Source organism: Cervus canadensis, chromosome X (genome assembly GCF_019320065.1).
Source record: "Cervus canadensis isolate Bull #8, Minnesota chromosome X, ASM1932006v1, whole genome shotgun sequence".
Lineage (NCBI taxonomy): Eukaryota > Metazoa > Chordata > Mammalia > Artiodactyla > Cervidae > Cervus > Cervus canadensis.
The window spans coordinates 118,677,510-118,702,676 of record NC_057419.1 but is presented as its reverse complement, the minus strand read 5'-3'; the positions used below and the strand labels follow the sequence as shown (position 1 = coordinate 118,702,676).

At 38.4% G+C, this 25,167-nt stretch overlaps 1 protein-coding gene and 1 long non-coding RNA gene across 2 annotated transcripts in view; both read right to left on the bottom strand.

Moving 5' to 3' along the window:
• Nucleotides 1-8,273: 8,273 nt before the first annotated feature.
• LOC122434476 lies at nt 8,274-16,550 on the bottom strand. The gene is made up of 3 exons (XR_006267377.1): nt 16,444-16,550; nt 12,423-12,459; nt 8,274-9,043 (listed from the first exon to the last, which is right to left on the bottom strand). It is a non-coding gene; the product is annotated as an uncharacterized LOC122434476 (long non-coding RNA).
• An 884-nt stretch (nt 16,551-17,434) lies between these two features.
• LOC122435708 (fibrous sheath-interacting protein 2-like) overlaps nt 17,435-25,167 on the bottom strand; it is a 32,251-nt gene continuing 24,518 nt past the window's right edge. The window contains exons 8-12 of the mRNA XM_043459836.1: nt 25,094-25,162; nt 22,254-22,351; nt 19,535-19,580; nt 18,355-18,440; nt 17,435-17,455 (exon numbers count right to left, since the gene is read on the bottom strand). Of these exons, the coding sequence (XP_043315771.1) occupies nt 17,435-17,455; nt 18,355-18,440; nt 19,535-19,580; nt 22,254-22,351; nt 25,094-25,162 (320 nt within the window). The remainder of the gene's footprint in view (nt 17,456-18,354; nt 18,441-19,534; nt 19,581-22,253; nt 22,352-25,093; nt 25,163-25,167) is intronic.

Genomic DNA, 25,167 nt, shown 5'->3' with positions numbered 1-25,167 from the left:
CAACTGGATCAGTCTCTCTGTCAAATACATTTTTTTCATATTTGCCTTTAGTAGACACAATATCTAACACTGTGCTAACAACTTGACTTGGAATACTTTCAAAAGCCACAACACTATGAGTTAAGAATGGACTTCTTAGGTCTTGATCTAGTTTATGTTTGATTCCTTGTAAAATTTGTCTAGCCACTTCTGTTGCATACATATTTAATTTAGAGGCACTCAGTTGACATATCGAGGTGGTCTTTCCTGATTTACTGTGATCCATTGAGCAACACGAAAATTGGTCTTCAGAATATGAATCTTTGGTTGATAACCATGGTTGTTGTAAAGCAATCTCATCCTGCTGTGAAGGTAAAGCCATAGGAACTGTGAAACTAATGTGAGGACAAAAGAGAGCCTTTACTTTTGAAGTAGCAAATGCTTCTAAATTTGTTAATATTGACTGTATAATATCTTCAACTAAATTTATTTTGGTCAGTTTACCAATATTGAAAGTGGACTGAAGTGTGCATGGATTTCTGTCCAGTATGGTAGAACAAACAGGGGACTTTCCTCCACGGGTATGTTTAGGAAAAGAGATATCTGCTGGAAAGGTGATAGTATTATACCTATTTTCACTTTCATTTCTATCTGTCATGGCAGCAGAATAAAGTTTTTGAAATATGGTTCTAATGACATCATCTGCAACAATGGTTACATCTGCTTCAGATACTAAAGGGCCCACTGTTTTATCCAGGGATTCAACAGATGTTTGAGCAAATGGTTCATCATCAGCATGAGGAGTGTCACATAAATGGGACTGGGGAAGAGTGAACGCCTTTAACTGACCAATTAAATCATTCTGAAAAATTTCATTCAAAATACTTCTTACAATGGGCACAAGTGGGGACTTTTTTGGCTCTTTGAGTTCTACTTCAAAAGTTTTTAGTGTTTTTTCTAGTTCCTGTTGCTTAAGAGAATCTGATTTAGTTTCATCTTCTGTTGGTCTTTCCTCCCCAGCACTTTCTTTCTCTGTATCTGCAGGATCTTCTAGATATGAATCTGGGTCAGCTCCTCCAGGAAGAAAATTTCCATAGATTGGCCTATATCTGTAATTTTTAATGCCTCTCTCTTCTGGTTCAGGTTCATTAAACATATCTGGAGAAATTGCCTCTAAAATGAAATTGACTAAACTCTTAAGTATTTGTTTCTCTTGTAGTGGCTTACTTATACATGTGTCCAAATCTGGCAAGTTCATGTTTATTTCGGTTTGAAGAGCTTTCAAAATAGTACTTGACACTTTCTTTGCATGCCTGTATAAAGTCGACTGCAATCGTTTTTCATGTGTGTTACCACAAATGTTGGTATTTTCACTTTCACAGTATGTCTTGTTCTTTTTATTTCCACCAAGATTTTCTAAATTTCTATTGGCAAACCCTTCCAACGTAGCAAAAACCATTTCAAAGATGTCCGAAGCTAAGGTTTTCAGTTTATTCAGATGCTTTTCTTTTGTGGTTACTATTTTGGGGGCAGTAGTTTTCCCCTTGTTAGTTACCTCTTGGTTACCTGGCCAGGTCACACTGGATGCTATGCTTGAAATTACATCATAGCATCTGCTCATTTCCTCAAGAAGCAAAGCAAATGACAGGCTGTCAGTGTCAATATGCTCTGAGATAGCTTTAAATTCTGAATTTTTGAAAATGCCATGTGTGTCAACACCACATAGTTTTGAAACAATACCTTCTAGAACTGTATGAGAAATGAGCTTAATACTGGACCGCAGTGTACTGGTTGTTCTCAAATTCTTATTGATCCCCTCTGTATTTTGCTCATCAGATAGGGGAGAATGTGGGTGGTCTCCAGTGAGCTTGCATAACATATCATACAAGGCATCTCCAATTCTGTCTAACACTTGAAATCTAGTACACTGGTGAACTTCTTCCTGCATGCAAGGGCAATGAGAAGGCAAAAGTTTTTGTTGATCAATGCCATCAGTCCCATGTGAGATTTTAGACCTTAGCTTATCTGAAGGGACTAAAATATTACTTTTATCTGTATTTCCACTTAACACCTCACAAATGCAAGTAGCTAATGAACTTGTCATAATGTCATTATTTAGCTTTGTGACAACAGAGTCTAATTCATTTTCAGCGTCAGCAAAAAATCCTGTATCTCTAAAGTTCTTGGGAGGGCTATTCTTCCTAACATTTAGATTTTTCTTATTGTGTCGTAGTTCTTTATGGATAGCATCCAAAACAATTTTTACCACTTTAGTTGTGAAAGTACTAAGGTGAGATCGAAACGAAGATTTCTTGTCGGGAGCAGGCTTTGAATGGGTAGCATGACTTTCTGGTTTGAAGCAGGTTTGTAATTTTGGACAAATAAATGAGTTCAACTTCTTAAAAACTGTGTTAATGATTTTATCAATAAGGTTATCTACAGATTCTGATGTTGAGCCACTTGTTCCAGATTCTACCCAGGGAAGTTTTGTAGGGTCCACGCTAAGTGCAGATAAAAATTTCATCTTCCTTTTACTGTCAAACCATATTTGTAATGACTCTTTGTTTGGTACGTCAGCATTATTTAGAGAAGTTTGATGTACTGATGAAGAATGTCCGATAATATGACAAGAAGTTATGTGAAGTATTTTTAATATATCATCTACAACATCTTGAGATACCGTATGGATTTCTGACACAGAGAACATCTGGTCCATCCATTCTTGATGTGATGGATCTTGTGGTTTTCTTGAGGTAAGAAGTGAAGCCTCTCTACCATCTTCATAATCTGAGTGATCAGATGGCCCAGAAGATAGATCTTTGAGTATCTCTGCTAAGATACTCCTAATTATATCTTCTGAGGCTTTTTGTATTTGATATGTTTCATCTTGGCTGAAAGGCAAAATGTCTTTATTCAAACCTGGCTTGTCCTTTAAAGGGTCCTTATTAAAAGTTGGAAGGTCAGTATTTAATCCCTGATCATGAAATGCTACTTTGCGTCGATAAGCAGGCTTTGTAGGTAAGTTCATATTTCTTTTGCGTTTAAAATCAGCATTTGCCCCAGTTAACCAGTAGTCAGGAACCTGTTCTTGTAATTTTGCTTTTTCGTCTTTGGTAGATGAAATCAATACATTTTCTACAATTCTGTCTATTTCTTCCTTTTCGTCTTCAGAATAAAGGACCATACCAGGAACATTAATAGGTGGAAACGGGCTCCTACACCTAGGAGCACTAGCTACTCCAGTGCTGGTGAGTCTGTTCCTTTCTTCTGTGCCAGAGGGACTGCTCATTCTGGAGTGTCTGCTCTTTCGGACATCTGTTTTCACTGGTTTCTGATGGAGCTGAGCCAAGAGAGCATCAAGTAGCTGTAGGATGACCACTGTTTCTTTGGTTGCAACTAGCCTTTCATTATTAAGTCCAACTTGTATATAACCTAGTATAGTGCTGATTGCTTCCTTTATATAACCAACCAGAGAGGACTGGGAACAAATATTTGACACTAAATTTTGTATTTCTTCTTTGCCAATCAAACTGGCAGCATCAGTCTTAGCACTGGATTTCCGTTTGCTGGCTCTTTGAAGGAACGTATACGTTGGATCTTCTCTGTGTTGCTGATAAGCTGGGTCAGTAGTGATTTTAAGATGAGCCAATTCACTTTGCTTAGAAGATGCAAGGACCGTCAGCTTTTCTAAAATCACACGAACCATATCCTCTGCAACATCATTCATGTTCTCCAAAGCATAAGGCAGCGAAACTTCTGAAGTTTTTTCTTTTGGAGAAATACAATGTTCTCCACTGACTAAATTTGATTTAAAGTGAACTGATACATTTTCTGGTGAAAATTCCTCAGTACATGTTTTCTTAACTGCAGACTGTAACTTTTCAAACACATTTTCCATAATTTCAGCAGCTGCTGAGGAAATATCAACATTGGAGAGCAAGTCTTCTTTGTCAGTGTCAGTTTGGGCAGGCAAAGCTTCGGTCGTAACAGAGGGAAGGGTGGGGATGGTCTGGGTTAGTTCAGACACCATTTCCTGAAAAATGTTTCCTAAAATCAACTCAACTTCCTCTTTTAGATGATGGTGAAAGTTAATAAAAACATTATTTAACTCCTGCATCTCACTGATAGCTTTTGTTTTTTCATCCGAAGACAGTGGGCATTCTAGGCCATCTGTTTCAGTGGTAGCATCTTTACATTTCCTAGTGCCTGTTTCAATCCGTACAACAAGGTGACTGTCGGATTTACAGGGTTTAAGGTTGGGGGATTCAGATACCTCATTATATTTAGGTTTGGGTGCGTTAGGTTTGGGGGCTTTAGGTTTGTTTTCCAAGTGTTCTTTCCTGTGATATGTTGTTTCTACATCTGTTCTTTCTTTACGGGCAAAAGATGATTCTGATGGCGCCACTCGTTGCTCTATTGACCTGTCAGCTGCCTCTGTACAGGGCCCTGCCTGAACCATCTTACTTGTTTGATACAGAGATGTCTCACAGCATGTGCTGCAGCAACTCTCACTATCAGAGGAGAGGGTGGAGTTATCAGGCATTGGGCATGTAATATTTTGCAATCTTTCTTCATATTTTGTGATGGCTGGGTATAATATACTGGTCACTGCAGCCACGACCCAGGTCATTATATTTTGAATTATACTGTTCAGTTCTTCAGAAGTTACCTAGAAAGGAGGTGAGTGGGGATAGAAGGGAAATCATGTATAAATTACTCTGTTTTAGGGATAGCAACTAACTTAATTCCTTATATCAAACAATGCATAGTTAGAATCCAGCCATGGTGTATAAAGAGAACATAGGAAATCTATTTAGAACACCGGATTAATTTCAAGTTTGTTTATTCTCTATGGCTGTGATCTATTTTTTGAATAAGATTTCCTTTGATTCAAAATCTCTTGGATGCTATACTTGTGCTCCTAAATGTATACTTATACCATCCCCTAGATTGTCTAATTGTTGAATATTTATTTTAAAGCTGTCTGTCCGTTTTATCTTTATTTCAAAAATCTGAACATATGCCTAGCATATACTTGAGCTCACTGTTGGTGAAATTTAAATGTTAATAAAGTAGTACACCCATTGAAAAATAAAGCAGAAAAAAACAAAAAAAATCCCTTGGAACTATATAATAGTTTATTACTGAAGGTAAATGGTTTCTTGGTTAGAAAAAAATAGCCAAGCTCATAGAAAACAAATGCTCTAGCAAGAGGTAAGACTATTTTATGATCCAAGCGATACTTAAAAAAAACCAGATTACCTCTAACAAACTATCTCATGAAACAAATTTGCAGTTCAAACATGTATATGCCTTTGTGGACAGAGCCTCCTTTTACTTAGGCATCTGTTTAGCTAGGAGATGAGGGTGAAAAATAAAGCCTCACTGTGGAAAGGTCAGCCTGTGGGCTCCCTGGCTGGTCTGCTGCTGCCTTTCTTGGTCAATTGACTGTGTTGATTTGCATATGCAAATCACCACAGCTACTTAAGTTTAATCAATGGGCAACAATTAGCACTGATGATTTAAGGGAAATGAACAGGCTTAGGTCCAATAAAAGATTATCAGTGCAAACTGTCTTAGATTGGGAGGCAGAGGACAGCTCAAGAAACAAATACATTGTTGTGCAAAAGCTTTTAAGTTTAATTAGGTCCCATTTGTTTATTTTTGCTTTTATTTCCAATATTCTGGGAGGTGGGTCATAGAGGATCTTGCTGTGATTTATGTTGGAGAGTGTTTTGCCTATGTTCTCCTCTAGGAGTTTTATAGTTTCTGGTCTTACATTTAGATCTCTAATCCATTTTGAGTTTATTTTTGTGTATGGTGTTAGAAAGTGTTCTAGTTTCATTCTTTTAGAAGTGGTTGACCAGTTTTCCCAGCACCACTTGTTAAAGAGGTTGTCTTTTTTCCATTGTATATTCTTGCCTCCTTTGTCGAAGATAAGGTGTCCGTAGGTACGTGGATTTATCTCTGGGCTTTCTATTTTGTTCCATTGATCTATATTTCATAAGGAAACTATAAGCAAGGTGAAAAGACAGCCTTCAGAATGGGAGAAAATAATAGCAAATGAAGAAACAGACAAAGGATTAATCTCAAAAATATACAAGCAACTCCTGCAGCTCAATTCCAGAAAAATAAATGACCCAATCAAAAAATGGGCCAAAGAACTAAACAGACATTTCTCCAAAGAAGACATACAGATGGCTAACAAACACATGAAAAGATGCTCAACATCACTCATTATCAGAGAAATGCAAATCAAAACCACAACGAGGTACCATTACACGCCAGTCAGAATGGCTGCTATCCAAAAGTCTACAAGCAATAAATGCTGGAGAGGGTGTGGAGAAAAGGGAACCCTCTTACACTGTTGGTGGGAATGCAAACTAGTACAGCCACTATGGAGAACAGTGTGGAGATTCCATAGAAAACTGGAAATAGAACTGCCATATGACCCAGCGATCCCACTGCTGGGCATACACACTGAGGAAACCAGATCTGAAAGAGACACATGCACCCCAATGTTCATCGCAGCACTGTTTATAATAGCCAGGACATGGAAGCAACCTAGATGCCCATCATCAGATGAATGGATAAGGAAGCTGTGGTACATATACACCATGGAATATTACTCAGCCATTAAAAAGAATTCATTTGAATCAGTTCTAATGAGATGGATGAGACTGGAGCCCATTTTACAGAGTGAAGTAAGCCAGAAAGATAAAGACTGATACAGTATACTAACGCATATATATGGAATTTAGAAAGATGGTAACGATAACCCTATATGCAAAACAGAAAAAGACACACAGATGTACAGGACAGACTTTTAGACTCTGTGCGAGAAGGCGAGGGTGGGATGTTCTGAGAGAACAGCATTGAAACAAGTATACTATCAAGGGTGAAACGCATCACCAGCGCAGGTTGGATGCCTGAGACAAGTGCTCAGGGCTGGTGCACTGGGAAGACCCAGAGGGATGGGATGAAGAGGGAGGTGGGAGGGGGGATTGGGATGGGGAACACATGTAAATCCATGGCTGATTCATGTCAATGTATGGCAGAAACCACTACAATATTGTAAAGTAATTAGCCTCCAACTAATAAAAATAAATGGGAAAAAAAAAAAAAGAAACACATTAATATCAGAAGGAAAAAAGGCTGAGCCCAAACTTGGCTCAAACAGCCAGAAGGTGGAGCACTTGAGGGAAGCTGGGGTCTCTTTCAGTAAGTGCTGAAGTAGAAACCCAGGGCCTGGACTTGAACAGCCATTTCCTCATGGTTAATTCTGTTTATTGTTACAGCATAGATAGGGGACCAGGGGCAGATAACAAGTGCACCTGCCAGACTCTATAACTGTTTGTGTACATTTACTTGTTGCAGATATATTTGGGGGTCATAAAAATCCTTTTTCCTATAATAAAATAGCATTCTTTTTAAAGTTGTTATTATCCTCAATAACAGCCAGACCAAGCATGTGTACCTTCCACAGGAACTGTTTCTCAATGCTATGGCTATAAGCCAGTGGCAGCAAAGGCTGGATGCCTGGCATTTTAGCTGTGCATTGTTTGATATCCTGGCATTTGGGCACCGGATTCCCTATCATGTGGTTGTTACTTCACAATTATCTCTGAAGTTAGCCTCAGATTGTTCAAGGTTAGGCCAACATTCAGAGAAAAGTTAACACCTTGCTGAATGCAGCATATTCTCTCCTGACCAGTTAGAGAAGGTTTGAAGGACACCTCCTGGAAAAGTCGTGTTATTAGAATCCATTTCCCAAATCTCTTAATGTATGTTTTATTGTGATAAAATGCACGTAACATAAAATTGACCATTTTAAATTATACAGTTGAGCAGCATTAAGTACATTCACAGTGTTATGCAAACATTACTACTATCTAGTTCTTGTAATGCATTTTTTTTTCACCTACCGTGCAGACCAGAAAATGGCTACTGAGTTTGAAGAACATATTAACAGTTTGAAATGACAGCATATGGTTGAAAAACACTTGTTTTACATAAACATGACCTAAATCAGACATTTCTAAGAATCACATTTAAACATTAATAAATAAGTTACTCACCTTCTTGGTCTAAATTGATCGAAATCTGTTCCAATACATATGAGCTAAGCATTTCAATACATATTATTTTCTTATTACCAGAGATAATGTACAGTAAGTAGACCTACATGATTGCTCTTAGGGTAGCTGAGAAGAAGTATGTCCAACTCTGACATATAAAATTGGGACATTTGTCAAGTTTTTAATGAAGTGAAATGTGATAAGTAGAATCTGATTTTTAGCTCATTTTCACTATACTATTAAATCAAGAAATATCTTCCTGGTGCCAGTATGTCTCAGCCTTTGTGTTTGTTGGACAGTCTATGAAACTCTCATGTACGTGTGAAAAAGTATGTGAATGTGCTACTCCCCTGAACCCCTTTCTAGTTCATGATCCCTCTGTCTAGCCCCAAAGTTGGGGCTTATCAGACTTACCTTATGCTCTTCGCCTGGTCCAAGTTGCAGCTCTCTTTGTGATCCCCTTCTTTTGATGGAGTAGCCATCCTAAGATTCTTCTTACTCCCAGGAGAATTATGAAATAGATCTAGGCATCCTGGTTCACTTACCTAAGGGGCAGGGTGCTCAGCCCTTGAGCCAGATCTGCAAGGGTCTGCAAAGGCATTTCCTGTAATGCCTTCCCATTATGGAGTGAGTGTGTAGTATTGGATATTTTCTTTGTGATGATTAAACCTCCCAAAGCTCCCCCAATCTACCCTCCTGAGGCCCCTGGGCAAAATGGCGATAACAGTAACTTTGTACCCCCCAATAACAATAACTCTTTGAACAATAATTTCAGACCTTGGCAAAATTCAAGATTAACAGAGAGTGAAAGTCAAGGAAGAGAAAAAGGCAAAGAGGAAAACTGACTACAATCAACAGATGATCTTGCTGGTTGTCTGATTCACAGATTTTTCTCTAATAACATATTAGAAAATATCCTTAATTGCTCTATAGTGAATTTCATCATACATACTTTTTCTTGACAGCGATTTGGATGGTAGTCTTGTCTGAAAAAGTAAAAAGAGATTGATTTTATTACTTATGGTTAATCATTTATGTAAGTTTCCTCCAAATTCCTAATCATCGAATCAGATTACCTGTTTTGTGCTTGGGAGTTTTGTTTTCTCCCCAGCAATTCACAAAGAAGAATAAGCTTTATTTTTTTAATCTAATCCCTCAATTTAGCCTCTTATTTAGATATTGGCCCCTGGGCATAGGACATGCTCTATTACCCAGAAGAATTATTATGCAGAATAATTGCTGCATAAACAGTAGAATAATAGGTTCTGTATAAACTAACACTTGATATTGCCACTCTTGATCCACCTTAGCCATGTTTGTTCTGTAGTGAGCTGAGAAGAGCATGGGGTTGGAAAGACAGGGAATGGGCTAGTTCTTTCCACTTGCCCTGCTTGATCAAAGCTTTCTGATAATTCACTTTCTACTCACCCCCTCAAAATTCCTAATCTCCTCTCCTCACCCCACAGTAGGAAAAGATCTATGTATGATTATGGACAATGACATTAAAATAATGGGTTTCAGATCACATGTAAAGCCAAATTAGATGGAGCCCCTTTCTGGTATCACAATATTCTCTTCTATGTTCTAATCAGGGTTATTTATTCTGATCTACTACATGGAACCAAAATTATATTTTATTAAATTGTAGCGAGAAGAACAAAATCATGTAGATTATAGGATAACAAGTTAAAAAAAAACAAAGCTTAAGTCTGATTTACTTTCATATTTTACTGCTTCCATGGACCGCTTGCCATAACCTCTTGACCCTCTTAAAGGAAGCATAGTGCTCTATTTTCATTTTTACTTGGCCTGCCCTTGTTATCAAATTTACTTTTTTCTATCAAGGCCTAACAATCCAATTTTGAGACATACAGTCAGACTGCGTAATGACAACTTAAACACTAGTAGGAAAAGGTCTCTCAGCTAGGGTTAGGCAGCAATAGCCCATCCTCAGATTAATACTTTTTTGCAATATGGAACCTGGAACATGAAGGCTCACCATCAGTGACATAGTTCCTATCCTTTGGCTTTATTAATTTTTCTGAGACCCAGTTTCTCAGGCCATCTCCAGCACAATTTCCTTTTTGTAGATCCTCTGCAATCTAACGCACCCAGATTCTTTTTTTTCCTGCTCTCCCTAACCTCATACCATAGGCAGCAAGTGGAGTCCTGTGTGTGTTTCTACCTGTTTCCACAGACTTTCTGTCCCAAAGGCATACTTTTAGATAAAAGGAAACAGCACAAACCTAAAAACAAAACTAACCATATAGATAAAAAAAAACCTTATATAAGACCACTAGAAACTAGTTGTAATATTGGATACAAATCTGCAGTTTGCCACTAATTATCAGTTTCTCATTGGAGTCAACTGAGCAGAAACATGCAAATGAACTCATTGTTATGTGGCAAAGTTCCACCACAATCCTAGGAGTGCCATGATATTACATCCACTTTTCTCTAGTCTTCGGTGGTTTTCCCTGATAGGTTGATACTACTAAAGTGTCAAAGGTTTAGGTCATTTGTGCTGCCAACTCTTTACTTCTTAAATAAAGAGGGCAGTGATATTAATGACAATTAGTTTAGAAGGCCCAAAGATAAGGCCCAGTTTTTCACAGTTTAATTTGCCATGTTATAAAACTATAAACATAACCTTTCTGTTCCTAGACTTTTCCTCCATACAACCTTACTTTAGTCCAGAAAATGACTGGCCAACCACCCCTTGGAGATTAATGTAACAAGACTAAATTTTAGTCCATCTGCCTAATCCTTCTGAATATCTAAGTTTTAATCTAATTGGTGACCCTCTATTGGTACCTCAGGCCCCTAGCTTGGGGTGATGCCTGATACCTGCTGATCATACATACGTGTGGTCCATTCTATCGCCAAATCCATTTAATTATTACTACTGTTTACCCCATCACTATCTTATAACATTGGCATCCTCTTGTCCTGATTTTTTTGGTTCCTAATTCTATTTTATTAAGTTTACTGTGTATGTCCTTTATGTTAGCATTAGAAAAAATAGAGAACTGAGGAGGTGGAGGAAGAGAAGAGAGAGGAGGTAGGTGATGGAACAGACATAATGCACCCACACTTGAGTCTTAGGGAGCAAGGAGCTGCATCAGATCAAGAGGACTAAGCCAAAGGCCTTGAACCCATATTTTTTTCTGTAAGGTAAAGAGGTGTGGCATGGGTGCAATGGGCAGAGCTATACCAGATGGTATTCTAGTTGTGTTTTCTTGTGTTCTGGCTTGGAATTGTCCTAGGCTCAGCTAAAGGTATCTTAACCTGTGTATATGTGAGGAATGAGAGAGCAGCTCTGGGTCCTGAGCACAGTTCTTCATCTTAGCTGATTTTTATAATAAAGGGCTATCCAGAACATTTGCTGTTGAAAAGACGCAAGTGATTCTGTAGTTCTGTAGTCTAGGATGATAGTGGGGACAGGAAGAAGAGGCAGGCAAGAATTAACACTCTATAATGCACACATTCTCTCACCTTTATTTCTTGAAACTACCTTGATACTGAGCTAGTCAGTTTCCTTCCTTCAGCATCCTTGTACCCCATGAGCTCTCCATAAATCAAACTGACTGCAATTACTCCTACCTCAAAATCCTTTTCTAAGAAGCCTGGTCTGAACATCAACACCATTTACCACCATACACTACTTCCCTTTACCTAACCAATTCATCAGAGTTTGGGATTTATAAAAATTATCCTGAACCTAATTTGGTTTTGTTGAGGGTTTATAAAAGATGATAGTATTAGGTATATGTGTTCCATCAGGAGATATATTATGTGCATATTATTCAAGTTTGAGGGGAACAGGACATCAGCAGAATGGGTGGCCATCGGTGTTTGAGAGCTGAAAGGCCCCAGGCCAAAAGAAAACTTCTCCACTGGCCTTTATTTTAGATCATGAGAGATTGATTTACTTTGGATGAAAATGCAAATATCCTTAGGGAGTAACAGATTACATCATTAATACTACATGGTAAACTAATTTATCATCATTTGAAAACCAATAACCTCAAATGGTACAAGTAATGCATTTTTGAGTGGGGACAGGGGAAAAGAACAGATCCAGATCCTAGAAGTAGTAGTGCTACGTGAAAGGGGAGTCAAAGTATTGCCTAGGAGGAGAGCCCAGGACTAAAGTGAGATCAGAGAAGGAACTGGAAGAGCATGAATGATTAACTTTGCCTACTTTACAATTTTAGCTTAGTCCTGAGAGGTTGCAAAAGGTGAGAGTTTTACTACAGACAAGTAAAACCACAAGAGTAGAGGATTCAAGCAGCACTCTTGTGTAATAATGTAAATATTACTTTAAAATAACACATTCCTTTATTAGCTTTCTTAGATACTTACCTAATTGGTGAGTCGTGAATAAAGGAGACTCCAGGAGCTGCAGATGAATTTTCAGAGAGAAAAAGAAAATTACCATTTGTTGGTATCCTTCACAGGCTACTTGTAAAATTGTAATTGACATATCTTAGTAGGTCTTTTTTTAAAAAAAAAAAAATGCTTTATTTATTTGGCTGTGCTGGGTCTTAGTTGCAGCCTCAGGATCTTCCATCTTCGTTGTGGCATATGGGATTTTTTTGTTACAGCATGTGGGATCGCGTTCCCTAATCAGGTATCGAACCTGCATTGGGAGCTCGGAGTCTTACCCACTGGACCACCAGGGAAGTCCCTTAATAGGTCTTTCATTCCCTGCTGTCAACACTCTTTTTAAATCCTCCAGGGACTACCAGACAGGCATCAAATATACCTTAAGATCTGGGGTGACTGCCTACCTCATCAGCCTCATCTATAGTCACCATTCTACATATATTCTCTGCTCCAGAAGTACTGAACAACATACAGTTCCTCTGCCTTCACTATTTCCCTTGTAACTCGAGTGTCCCTTTTTAAAACTTCCCATCCTTTAGGACTCATTCAGCTTGTGTCACCTCCTTCAGAGAGTGTTCCTTTATATCTGCCCAGATGGACAGGTGTTCTCTGTCAAGCTCCTGAAGCGCCCTGTACATCCCTCTGTTATAGGACTTACTATGCTGTATTGTACTAGTTTACAGCGCCTGGCATATAGTAAGCACTCAAGAACATTTGTCTGTTCAATTAATTCTTTAACATATGTGTTGGCTCAATGTTTGTTCATTAGTCTTTCTGTCACTAATCTCTTCCCACTTAAATACTAACATGCTTTGTATGCCATCTAGCAAAGTTCCATACGTGGATTTTAATAACTATTTCTGGATAATGATACTAAAGCAAGTCTTCATGTAGAGTATGTCCATAGGAATACTGGTATGGTGTATGTCAGTTATGCATGTGTGTGCGTGCTAAGTCACTTCAGTCGTGTCCAACTCTGTGCAACCCTATGGACTGTAGCCTGCCAGGCTCCTCTGTCCATGGGATTCTCCAGGCAACAATACTGGAGTGGGTTGCCGTGCCCTTCTCCAGGGGATCTTCCCAATTCAAGGACTGAACCTGTGTCCCCTGCATTGCAGGCCGATTCTTTACCTCTGAGTCATTGAGGAAGGCCATCAGTTATGCATATACATGACTAAACAGTCATAGACAAACAGAACACTTTGAATAATAAAAAGTAATGTTACCAATTAAAAGTCAGTTCAAAGTCAAGGTGAATAGATGTTTTTCTCCCAATAAGTATAACATGTATTTTGAATAATCAATGAATTCCAATGATCTGCATCAAAGTTTACTTCAGTTCTGTGTACGTTCTTAAGTTTCTTTGTGAGTGTATGTTTGAGTGTATACAGTTTTGAAAGGAAGGAGCTGGAATTAATAGTGCACAAACCTGAAAAAATAAGTGTAAAGATGATACTGTTGTGGTGTTTTTTAAATATGTCTACAAATTCTTTGATAATACTCTCTCCAAGTGGTGGAGGTTAATTCTTTCCCCCCTTGAGTGTGGGTTGTACTTAGAGACTTGCTTCCAATGAAGAGAGTGGAAGTGATGAGTGGAAGTGAGAGTGTGCTGAGACTAAGCTATAAAATATAGTGTGGCTTCAGCCCCTCTCTCTTGGACCACCCACTCTGGGAGAAGCCAGATGCCATATCATGAGGATACTCAGTGATGTATGCAGATGCCCACATGGTGAGGAACTGAGAGCTCCTGCCAACAGCCATGTGAGTAAGCCACCTTGGAAGTGACTTCTTCAGTCCCAATCAAGATTTAGATGACTGCAGCAGCCCTGGATGACATCTTGACTGTAACCTCATGAGAGCCCCTGAATCCAAACCATCCAGCTAAGTTGTTTCTGTATTCCTAACCACAGGAACTGTGAGATAATGTTTTTTTAAGCTGCCAGGTTTTAGGATGATTTGTTATTCAGCAAATAGTAGACCAAAAGATCAGTAAAGATGTATAACAGTTGAATAATATAATCAATAAATAGAATTTAAAATTCATTTAGAGCCTTACAGCCTTTAAATAGAGAATATATATTTTTTGTATGTCTATAGAACACTTTCAAAATATCAATCACATATTTGGCCACAAAGAAAACATCAACAACTTCAATGTGTCAAATATTTACAGGCTACATTCTCTGAATCTAACCTTTAAAATGTGACTGAAAATATGAATTTTTTTATAATTAAGAAACATAACCTAAGGATAACTCTTAGATCAAAGATGGAATAAAGAGAAGAAAGTATAATCTACCTTAAAAAGAACATTTATATCAAACCTATGGGAACAGCTTTTATTATTTCCCATAGGTTTTGACATAAGGTGTTCCTTTCATTTCTTCTCCCATGCATCCCAGACAAATATCTATAACTGCCCCCTTGACTGCTACACTTAGATGTCCCACTTGGATGCCCTCAGGCAGCTCAAACTCAATATATTCAAAGCTGAACTAAATATTTGTCTTCCAAACTTGTTCATCTTTCTGTATTGCCTATCTATTGAGTGGCACCACAATCCATTAAGTTGCCCGTACTAGAAATATGGGCATTGTCTTCAATTCATTCTTCTCCCATATTCCGTCAGTAGCCAGATCTCATCCATTTGACTTTCTTAGTCTGAGTCAAATCTGTGCCCAGCCCTTCATCTTTACTGCCACTGACTTTGTTCAGGACTCATTTCTAGCTTTGACTATTATAATAGCCTCTTAATTGTAATAAGGGGCAGTGTGGTATTGTGGTTAGGATTGGTTGAGTAAGATAGACCTGGCTTTTAAAACCTTGGCTTTGCCACATATTATGTAAAATCTTGGGCATGATAATTTACAACTCTGAGACTTAGTTTATTCATGTGTAAAATGGTAGGTAAAATAGTTTTGTTGTTCAGAGGGTTAAATGATAGAATACAGTTTAGCATAGTACCTGGTACATAGTAAGTGTTCAATATGCTATTATTTTTATTGTCTCATTGTCTTAAGTCTCCTTACCTCCAATTCTGCTTTCCTTTTTTAGAAAAGGCAAATTCTTTCTTTCTTTTTTGGGTCATTTTTTGAAGTATAATTAATTTACAATGTTGTGTTAGTCTCAGGTGTACAACAAAGTAATTCAGATATATATGTATATATATATATATACATGTGTGTGGATATATATATATACACACATCCCTTTTCAGATTCTTTTCCATTATAGGTTATTACAAGATAGTGAATATAGTTCCCCACACTATGCAGTAGGTCCTTGTTGTATATCTACTTCATATATAGTAGTGTGTACCTGTTAATCCCAAACTCCTAATTTATTCATCCCCCCAACCCACTTTCCCCTTTGGTAACCAGAAGTTCATTTTCTATCTCTGTGGGTAGAAAACGCAAATTCGGACCATTTCAGGTTCCTGTCAATATTCTTCGATAGTTGCACTTCGATAATAGAATAAAAGGTAGATCTCCTAGCACAACTTACCAGAATCTTAATGATCAACCGATATCTACCAGTCAAGCTTCATCTTCTGTAATTCTCTGACTTGAACTTTTAGCTAAAACAATTCTGAAAAAAAAATCTGCATTTCCACAGACCCACTAGGCTCTAATGTATATATCTTGGTAAATGTATTCCTTTCTCCTGAAAGTTCTCTTTCCATTTGTTTGCTTAGAAAATTCTTTCTCATCCTTCATGTCTCAGCTCAATTGTGGCATCTTCTGTAAAAGCTTCCTTGTCTCCCCTATGCTTCCAGTGGACTTTGTATTTACTTCCTTTATTGCACTTATTATATTGTGTTGTGATTACTGGCATGACTGTTCTATACTACACTGTAAAATCCAGGGTAGGAACCATGGTTTCTCTACTTTGTTCAATAATTAGTACAGTGCATGGCATGTAGCAAAAGCTTAGTAAATGTTAGTCGAGTGTATTAATGGATTGCAGGATTTCCTTAATAGCTGTTGATAATGTTTACCTGGCTCATAGTTTAAGCTTGATTTCTTGGCCTTTTCCTCATTCAAATCAGCACGTGTCACCTATACATGCCACAAGAAAAATGAAAACAAAAAAAAATCCTTAAAGGCGTTTTCAAAGAATTTGAACACCACCTATGTCTCACAGAAATTTAATAAAGTGATTTTAGAAGTCTATTTATCATAAATATTCATATTTTATTTGGATTCCATTACTTACATAATTCAAAGGCTTACAGAATTCCTAGTATGCTAAAATTAATTAACTGAAGTGCACTGACCAGCATGGAAGGTAATCAGTTGAACAGCTAAAAAGAATATGTGTGGGTTTTAAAGGAAGTTAAGCACAGGGGGAATGCTGTGAGGGAGTTGGAAGGCAGAGAGCAGCATTTCTGCCTAGGTGGGATGTGGCTCTCTCAGCTGGCCAAGAGCTCTATCTGCTTAGGTAATCATACAGGAAGAGAAATCCAACAGAGTAGACTTTGTTTGTCCCTAGGCCTGAGAACTGAACACAAACCACCAGAAGTACATTTCTTGACACTGATGGATGGGTGAGATAAGCTGGAAAATAGTACTGGATTTTGTTGTGATAAAAGTGGTCATACTATTTATCAAAATGAATTAGGTATTTGTGACAATTTGACTTATATTGTCCAATGTATTTTAAAGCATTAAAAAACAAATGGTCTAAATTTGTTTATTGCTTATTTTGGGGGTAACATATGTACTGGTAGTATTAAGTTTGCCATCCATACTACACTCAGAAAATACTTTTTTTTTCTGACTCTATAGTGAGGCATGGAGAAAGAAATGGCAACCCACTCCACTATTCTTGCCTAGAAAATCCTGTATACAGAGGAGCCTGGTGGGCTGCTGTCCATAGGCTCACATAGAGTTGGACACGACTAAAGCGACTTAGCATACATGCACAGTGAGGCAAGTGAGAAAAGTTATTAACTCCTGATGTGCAACTAATATACTGTCTTAAGGCAGTTAAGATTCTTTCTTCAGATACTGAGAATACAGATTATGGATGTTAATACAGTAGCACAGTACCCTGGACATAGCAGGTGTTTCATAAATATTTGTTTATATAGAAAAGCATATCGTGGCTAACATGTTACATTTGAAGAGTTACATATAATTGAGTCTGTCACTTACTATGCATTTAACATAGGATATAGGAAAATCTGTTAACTTTTTAGAACAGGTGAGTCATTTAATACAGTGCTAACGGAGCCAAGGATGTGGGTTTGAGTCTGAAAGTGAATGACCAATTGGTGACCCACAGAGATGACAGATGTTGTGACCAGAGGCTGTACCCTAAATGTTTGTTGTCAATTTCCCACCATCAACTTAGTGATCACTGACTACAAAGGGGAGAGGATGAGGCAGTATGGCTGTTTCTGTACAACCCATCAGCATGAGAAGAGAAATGATTCATGAAAGTCCAATGTGTTGCTTCCTGTGTGAATGGACTTGAAGCTCATCTTTTAAGAAGCCTACATACCTAAGAGCTAAGTGAGAACACTCACGTTGTTTCTGGTAATTTCTATTAAGAATTGAGACAAATATTCAAATTTTGGATCTATTTAACACATTTAAAATCTCAAGCTCACCATTTTTCTTTTGTTAGCTTACTAGTTGTTATTGATATTCCCTACACTTAGAGTATGGCAACACTAACCCAACAGATAGCCATAAGCATTGGAAGTCTGAAGTAACAGATTATTACTGCGGATTTGCATTTCAATTTTTTAAAATAAAATCTTACTATAGGATGGTTAATTTCAGGGGATAAGACTGTTCTGAATTGTTATTTAATGAATGAAATTGTGTTATGTCAATCTTGATCCTCATTTTATACTTCATTGGTTCTATGTGTATCTGGGACAAAAGAAAAGTATACTTGCCTGTTGTTTTGAAGTATCCTGTAGAGAGTATCTATAGACACCTGGTGTTTTCGCAGAAACATCTGGACTCTGAAGTGTAGTAGTTTCTAGGGAAAAGAAGAGGTAACTTTAAATATGAAAAAATTATGTAGTTCTTCTTGCTGGGCTGCCATAAAGTCTAAAATTACCATAATCAAGAATATATTTATTTATGGAAGTTAAGGCAGTATCTCTAAGTATAAGATGCCTTTTTTTGAAGTCCGCTGCTTACCAGCTTCCAGGGGCCCACTGCTGCCATTAGGGACAAGCCTGAACTCCTTGACTACTGGCTCTAAGTTACTTTGCCAGCTAAACTTCCCACCACTCCCCTGCCCTAGAACAAACTGTTCTGCACTTCATTCAGTAAGCAAAGGGGAACCATAGAGGACTTTTGGGTAGAGGAATTATATGTCCAAAGCTGTATTTCAGGAAGGTTACATTCATAGCAAAATGTAGGACAGATCAACAAGAAAAAGAGATTGGAGACTAATTATTACAGTGCTTAATGGCACAGGAAGTATGAATGGAAAGGAAGGGAAAGTTATGAATTTAAGGAGGCAGACTAGACTGGAGCAAATAGCAAAGAGTCAAAAATGACTCAGGTTTTGTGCCTGAATAAAGTTAAGAGGAGCAGAGCGCTGGTTTGGGGATGAATTTGCTTTTGCACGTGTTGGATCTGAGGTACTCATGGGCCGCCCAGCTGAAGATGTCCCAGAGCTCTTAGTAAGTGTGGAGGGTATGCATGGGAATCTTTTACGGAGATGAATAGAGACTTAGCTAATCTCTAGCCCAGCCCTGGAGATGGGAAACAGGGTGGATTTTTATGTCTGGGGAGAAAAGATGGTGAAAGAGACCTTCCTGGGGAGAATTCTCTTCACTGGCACTCTCTAATGGCCACATTGTCGGGAACTTACAGGGGCAGGCACAGCAGACTCTAACTTCCTCACACCTTGTCGATTCCAGAAGGCCTATTCTCCCAGCAATCACTTATAAAGGTGATGCTTATATTTACCACCATGAATAATTCTTCTATCTTCCTTTATCAAATTAATCATGTATCTTATAATCAGGGAAAAAAGCACAACTTTGAAGACTATATGACAAAATGAATTATTTAACCAAAAGATATCAGAGCAATTATAAATACTGTTTATTTTCTTACCTCCATCATTTGAAGAATATGATGTCCTAATTGTTTCTCTATCTTTCTGTATGGTTTAACATTCAAGAAAAAAATTAATTAGTACTTATTCTTCTAAAAGACACTTTTGCTGATTCCAAAGCAATCAGAATAATACAATATCTTATCTCCCCCTTCCCCTCATCTCTACCTCTCTACTAGGTGCTGGTCTCAATGCTAATACACATTATTAACCTCTTGCTGGATATCTTTTACAGGTACCTCACTTTAACTAGTTTAAAATGAAGCTTATATTGTACCCAGGTACAAAGCCTTTGACTGTGTGGATCACAATAAACTGTAGAAAATTCTGAAAGAGATGGGAATACCAGACCACCTGACCTGCCTCTTGAGAAACCTATATGCAGGTCAAGAAGCAAGAGTTAGAACTGGACATGGAACAACAGACTGGTTCCAAATAGGAAAAGGAGTATGTCAAGGCTGTATATTGTCACCCTGCTTATTTAACTTATATGCAGAGTACATCATGAGAAACGCTGGGGCTGGAAGAAGCACAAGCTGGAATCAAGATTGCCGGGAGAAATATCAATAACCTCAGATATGCAGATGACACCACCCTTATGGCAGAAAGTGAAGAGGAACTAAAAAGCCTCTTGATGAAAGTGAAAGAGGAGAGTGAACAGTTGGCTTAAAGCTCAACATTCAGAAAACTAAGATCATGGCGTCTGGTCCCATCACTTCATGGCAAATAGATAGGGAAACAGTGGAAACAGTGTCAGATTTTATTCTTTTGGGCTCCAAAATCACTGCATATGGTGATTGCAGTCATGAAATTAAAAGACACTTACTCCTTGGAAGGAAAGTTATGACCAACCTAGATAGCATGTTAAAAAGCAGAGATATTACTTTGCCAACAAAGGTCCGTCTAGTCAAGGCTATGGTTTTTCCAGTGGTCATGTATGGATGTGAGAGTTGGACTGTGAAGAAAGCTGAGCGCCGAAGAACTGATGCTTTTGAACTGTGGTGTTGGAGAAGACTCTTGAGAGTCCCTTGGACTGCAAGGAGATCCAACCAGTCCATCCTAAAGGAAATCAGCCCCTGGGTGTTCATTGGAAGGACTGATGCTGAAGCTGAAACTCCAATACTTTGGCCACCTCATGTGAAGAGTTGACTCATTGGAAAAGACCCTGATGCTGGGAGGGATTGGGGGCAGAAGAAGGGGACGACAGAGGATGAGATGGCTGGATGGCATCACTGACTCGATGGACACGAGTTTGGGTAAACTCCGGGAGTTTGTGATGGACAGGGAGGCCTGGCGTGCTGCGATTCATGGGGTCTCAAAGAGTCAGACACGACTGAGCGACTGAACTGAACTGACACTATCTTTTCCTATCTTTTCAAACTTGCTACTTGTCTGTCTTCCACATTTTGGTTATAGGTATAATAATCCTATAACCAATAATAATCATCCAGTGCTCCATTCCAGAAAGCATAGAATTGTTCTGTTTATTTCAGATAAGGCCAGTTTAATCCAGTCTAATATTTATGGAGTACACTGCCTGGAACTAAGATACATAATTCCTGACCTCAAGAAGTTTATCACCCAGTAGAAAAGACAGACAAATATGATGGAGGATAATGAGTTCTGAGATAGAAGTAGGCCTCAGCACTATGAGAGCATACAAAACCTGCACACAAAAATTAAATCATCACCATCATTGTCATCTCCTTTTGTCTGGGTCCACACATCTGTTGAGTCACCAAATCCTGAAATACTCTGACTCTGAAATATCTTAAATCTGTGGCCTCTGGTTCACCCTCATTGTCACAGCCTTAGTTCAGGCCTTTATCATTTTTACCTGGACTATCCCAGTAGACTCATAACTATCCTGCCTCTAATCTCCTCTGTGTAGCTATCTCACACTGCAACTAGAGTATCTTTTAAAACCCAAATCATTCTTATTTCACATCCTACTCAAAAACCGGCAATGTTTTTCTACTACTGAGAGAATAAATTCATACTTCAGCAAGGGATACAAAGCTCTGGCTTCAACCTGCCATTTCAGTCTCTTCTGTTCCACTGCTCTGGTTTTGCTGGCTTGAACTTTCATGCTTTTACTTAACACTGTAAGCCTGTCTGCAATACTGCCTCACTACATCCTCACATCTACTCATCTGAAAATGTCCCACTCATGTTTCAAGACCTTATTCAATGAAGCCCTCCTTTTATAAAGCTTTTTTAGATTTCTCTAGGCAGGGCTATTTCTCCACACTTTCTGTGCTTCATATTTTATACAAAATGAAAGTCTCCTCTCATTTGACTGTAAGGACTTTTGTTTATGTGTCTGATCCTTGGACAGTGCATCCCCAAGAGCAGTGATGTCTTTTCTATCTTTGTATCCTATGTCACCTACTTTCCCCCCTTTCCCTTCCTTCCACCTTCCCCTACCTTCTACTAGGACCTGGCCCACAGCAGGTTGTCAATAAACATTAGCTATCGTCATCATCATCGTTATCATCATCAAATATTTGTTAGTTTCTGCTCAACTACATGGTACATTTAGCATGAAGCTGACTCAGAACCTTCTCTACCAGGAAGACGGTTCAGATCTGTGTAGAACTCCATTATTTCTAGCCAATCAGTACCATGCCCAGTGAATGGGGATATTCCCCTAGGAAGAAAAATTAACCAGATAAATGAGTGGCCAATACAAAGCACCTGAGACATACAGCTTTCTACCTTTTGTTCTGTTGTGTTACTCTGTATATCATGTGGAGAATGCAAGGAGGTTGATCTTTCAGGAGTCTTTAGAGAACTATACAAATGCTGGGATGGTCCTATAGGCAAATGGAAGAGAAATCATTTAATTTTTAAACTTGAGTGAACTGTAACTGAAATACAATAAACTGAACATATTTTAAATATATACCATTTAGCTTTGGCATATATATACATATATATATAAACCCTTGAAACCATCACCATAATCAAGGTAAACATTTACATCATCCCCAAAAGTTTCCTTGTGTCCCCTTATAGTTCATCCCTCTCTCTACTCCTATCTCCCAGGCAATCACTGATCTGCTTCACTATAAATTAGTTTGCATTCTCTAGGGTTTGCTATAAATGGAATCAAACAGGGGTTGTACCACCCTTTTTTTTGTCGGGGGAGGGTAGTGATCTGGCTTCCTTCATTCAGCATATTTTGATATTCATCAATATTGTTGCCTGTATTAACACTTTATTCCTTTTTATTTCTGAGTAGTATCCCATGGTATGGATACACTAGTTTATCCATTTGCCTGCTGAAGGGCATTTAGGTTGTCTCCAATTTGACTATAATGCTGCTATGGACACTGATGTACAAGTCTTTATCTGAACATACATTTTCATATCTTGTGGGCACCTACCTAGGAGTGAAATGACTGAATCACATGGCAGATGTAGTTTAACTTGAGCTGCCAAAATGTTTTCCACAGTGGTTGTACCATTTTACATTCCCATCTGCAATGTCAGACAGTTCTAGTTGCTTCAAGTCCTTGCAAATACTTGGTATGGTCAGTTACTTAAATTCTACTAGACATTCTACTGGGTGTGTAGTGGTATCTCATTGTGGTTTGATTTGTATTTCCCTAGGGACTAATGATATTAAACAGTGTTTTGTGCGCTTATTTGCCATCTGTGTATCTTCAGTAAAATGTTTGTTCATGGCTTTTGCCCAAGTTTATTTCAGTGTCACATTACATATATTACATGTTTTTCTATATTTTACTTTTTTTTTTTTTTTTTATATTTTACTTTTTTTTTTATGGTGATTATGCCTTCTAGATGTAGGTCTGGAGACCACCTTTTGTTGTACTCACTTTTGGGGCTTGAGAAGTGAGAAACAGCCATTATGCAACAGGGCTATATTTTAAATTTTATATTACTTTTTCATTTTTGACTAAGTACAAGATCTCTACCCTCAAGATCTCTACCCTCATCTTTCATAGGCTTTCACTTACTGGGGGTGGAGCTAGGGAAGGAAGGAGAGGTTAGAATTTTTAACAGGACAAATGCCATGATGAACATCCATGTAATATTCAGTATCTGTCATCCCCCAAAATGATGACACAACCAAGACATTATGCCTTGCAAGCCATGCAGTTGTCTCAAGAATTTCCTTAAGTTTTATCTTCCTTTTTGTGTAGAAACATCCTGGAATACTTAGTTGAGAAAATTCTTCATAGTGTCCTGGAGATACCCTTAGCTTACCAAATAAGAGTTATCTGGGCTCAGGAAGAAAAAGGATATAACTTTAGGAAAGTTAGGGGGAAAATGTCCACTCCTTTAGCATCTCAGAGGTGGTGGTAAAATGGGAAGGTGTGAGAGTGAGTGGAGACCAAAGAAATCAGACAGGGCTTCACATTTTACATACTTTGGGCCTTGGTGCTTCTGATAACTGAGGTTAATGGAGAGAAAAGAACTATTGCTCAGCTCTCTGTTTAAGACTCCAGAAAGAGATTTCCTTGGCTACCCCTACTCCGACTTCCTCCTCACCGGGGTCATGGACTCCAAACTTTGTAATACAGTGTGGTCAGGCAGAGCAAGGCTCTCGCTGAGGTTTTGCTTTCTTTTTCTTTCAGTTTTAAAACATTTCAGCTTTACTGACTTATATAATGGACACATAAAATTGTAAGATAGCTAAAGTGTACATTGTGGTGATTTGATATATATGTATACCGTGAAAGGATTTCTCCCCCCCATTTAGTTAATTAACACATCCATCACCTCACATATTTATCATGTTGTTGTTCTTAGCAAATTTCAATTATACAGTACAGTGTTTTCAACTATAGTCACCATGTTATACATAAGATCCTCAGACCTTATTCATCTTACAGCTGAAAATATGTACCATTTGACCCACTTCTCCCTATTTCCCCTTGAGTTTTTGCTTTCTTGTTTTTTTGTTTCAGATATTTTTTAAATAAGAATGTTACATACAGATTGAAGTTTTGCTTTCTTAAGCCATTCTTGGTTCCCATGTGGTATACACGTGGCTGAGAAAGGGTTGAGGGTCTAGCTGGGAAGCTCGTCAAGAGGAGTCATTGGGCTGGGGGTAAGAAGGCTCCTCCCAGAGTGTTATGGAGCAGGCAGTCAGGACTCAGGTGGAGTGGGAAATCCAGACGGTTCTAGTAAGCCCAGCGAGAGCAGACCATGAGTCACTGCAGTGATAGCCAATTTAACTGTGAATGATGACAGGCCAAGCACTATCTCAGTGGAGATAGGGCATGTCTCTGAAGACCAGAGGAAGCAGAGGACAAATAGTCATCCAAGCACCCTTACTTTATTCTGCCTTCATGGAGCTATGGAAGCCTGTGTTCCCCAAAAGTCAATGTGCATGTCATGCACTGGGGTCTTGTGAAAATGCAGGTTCTGATTCAGTACTGGGGCAGTGCCTAGGACTGTGCCTCAGTGATGCCCATACTGCTGACACTTAGAGGAGTAAAAACATAAGCCACACCTCTTGCCCCAGACAACACCTTTGGGAAAGAAGCACAAATGACTATTTTAGTATTTCTAATTATTTCAATTACTTTTTTGTCCTTGGTGTGACGTCTGGTGACCGACAGTGACACTCATTTTCTTGATCTTTGGATAAGCAGCTTAA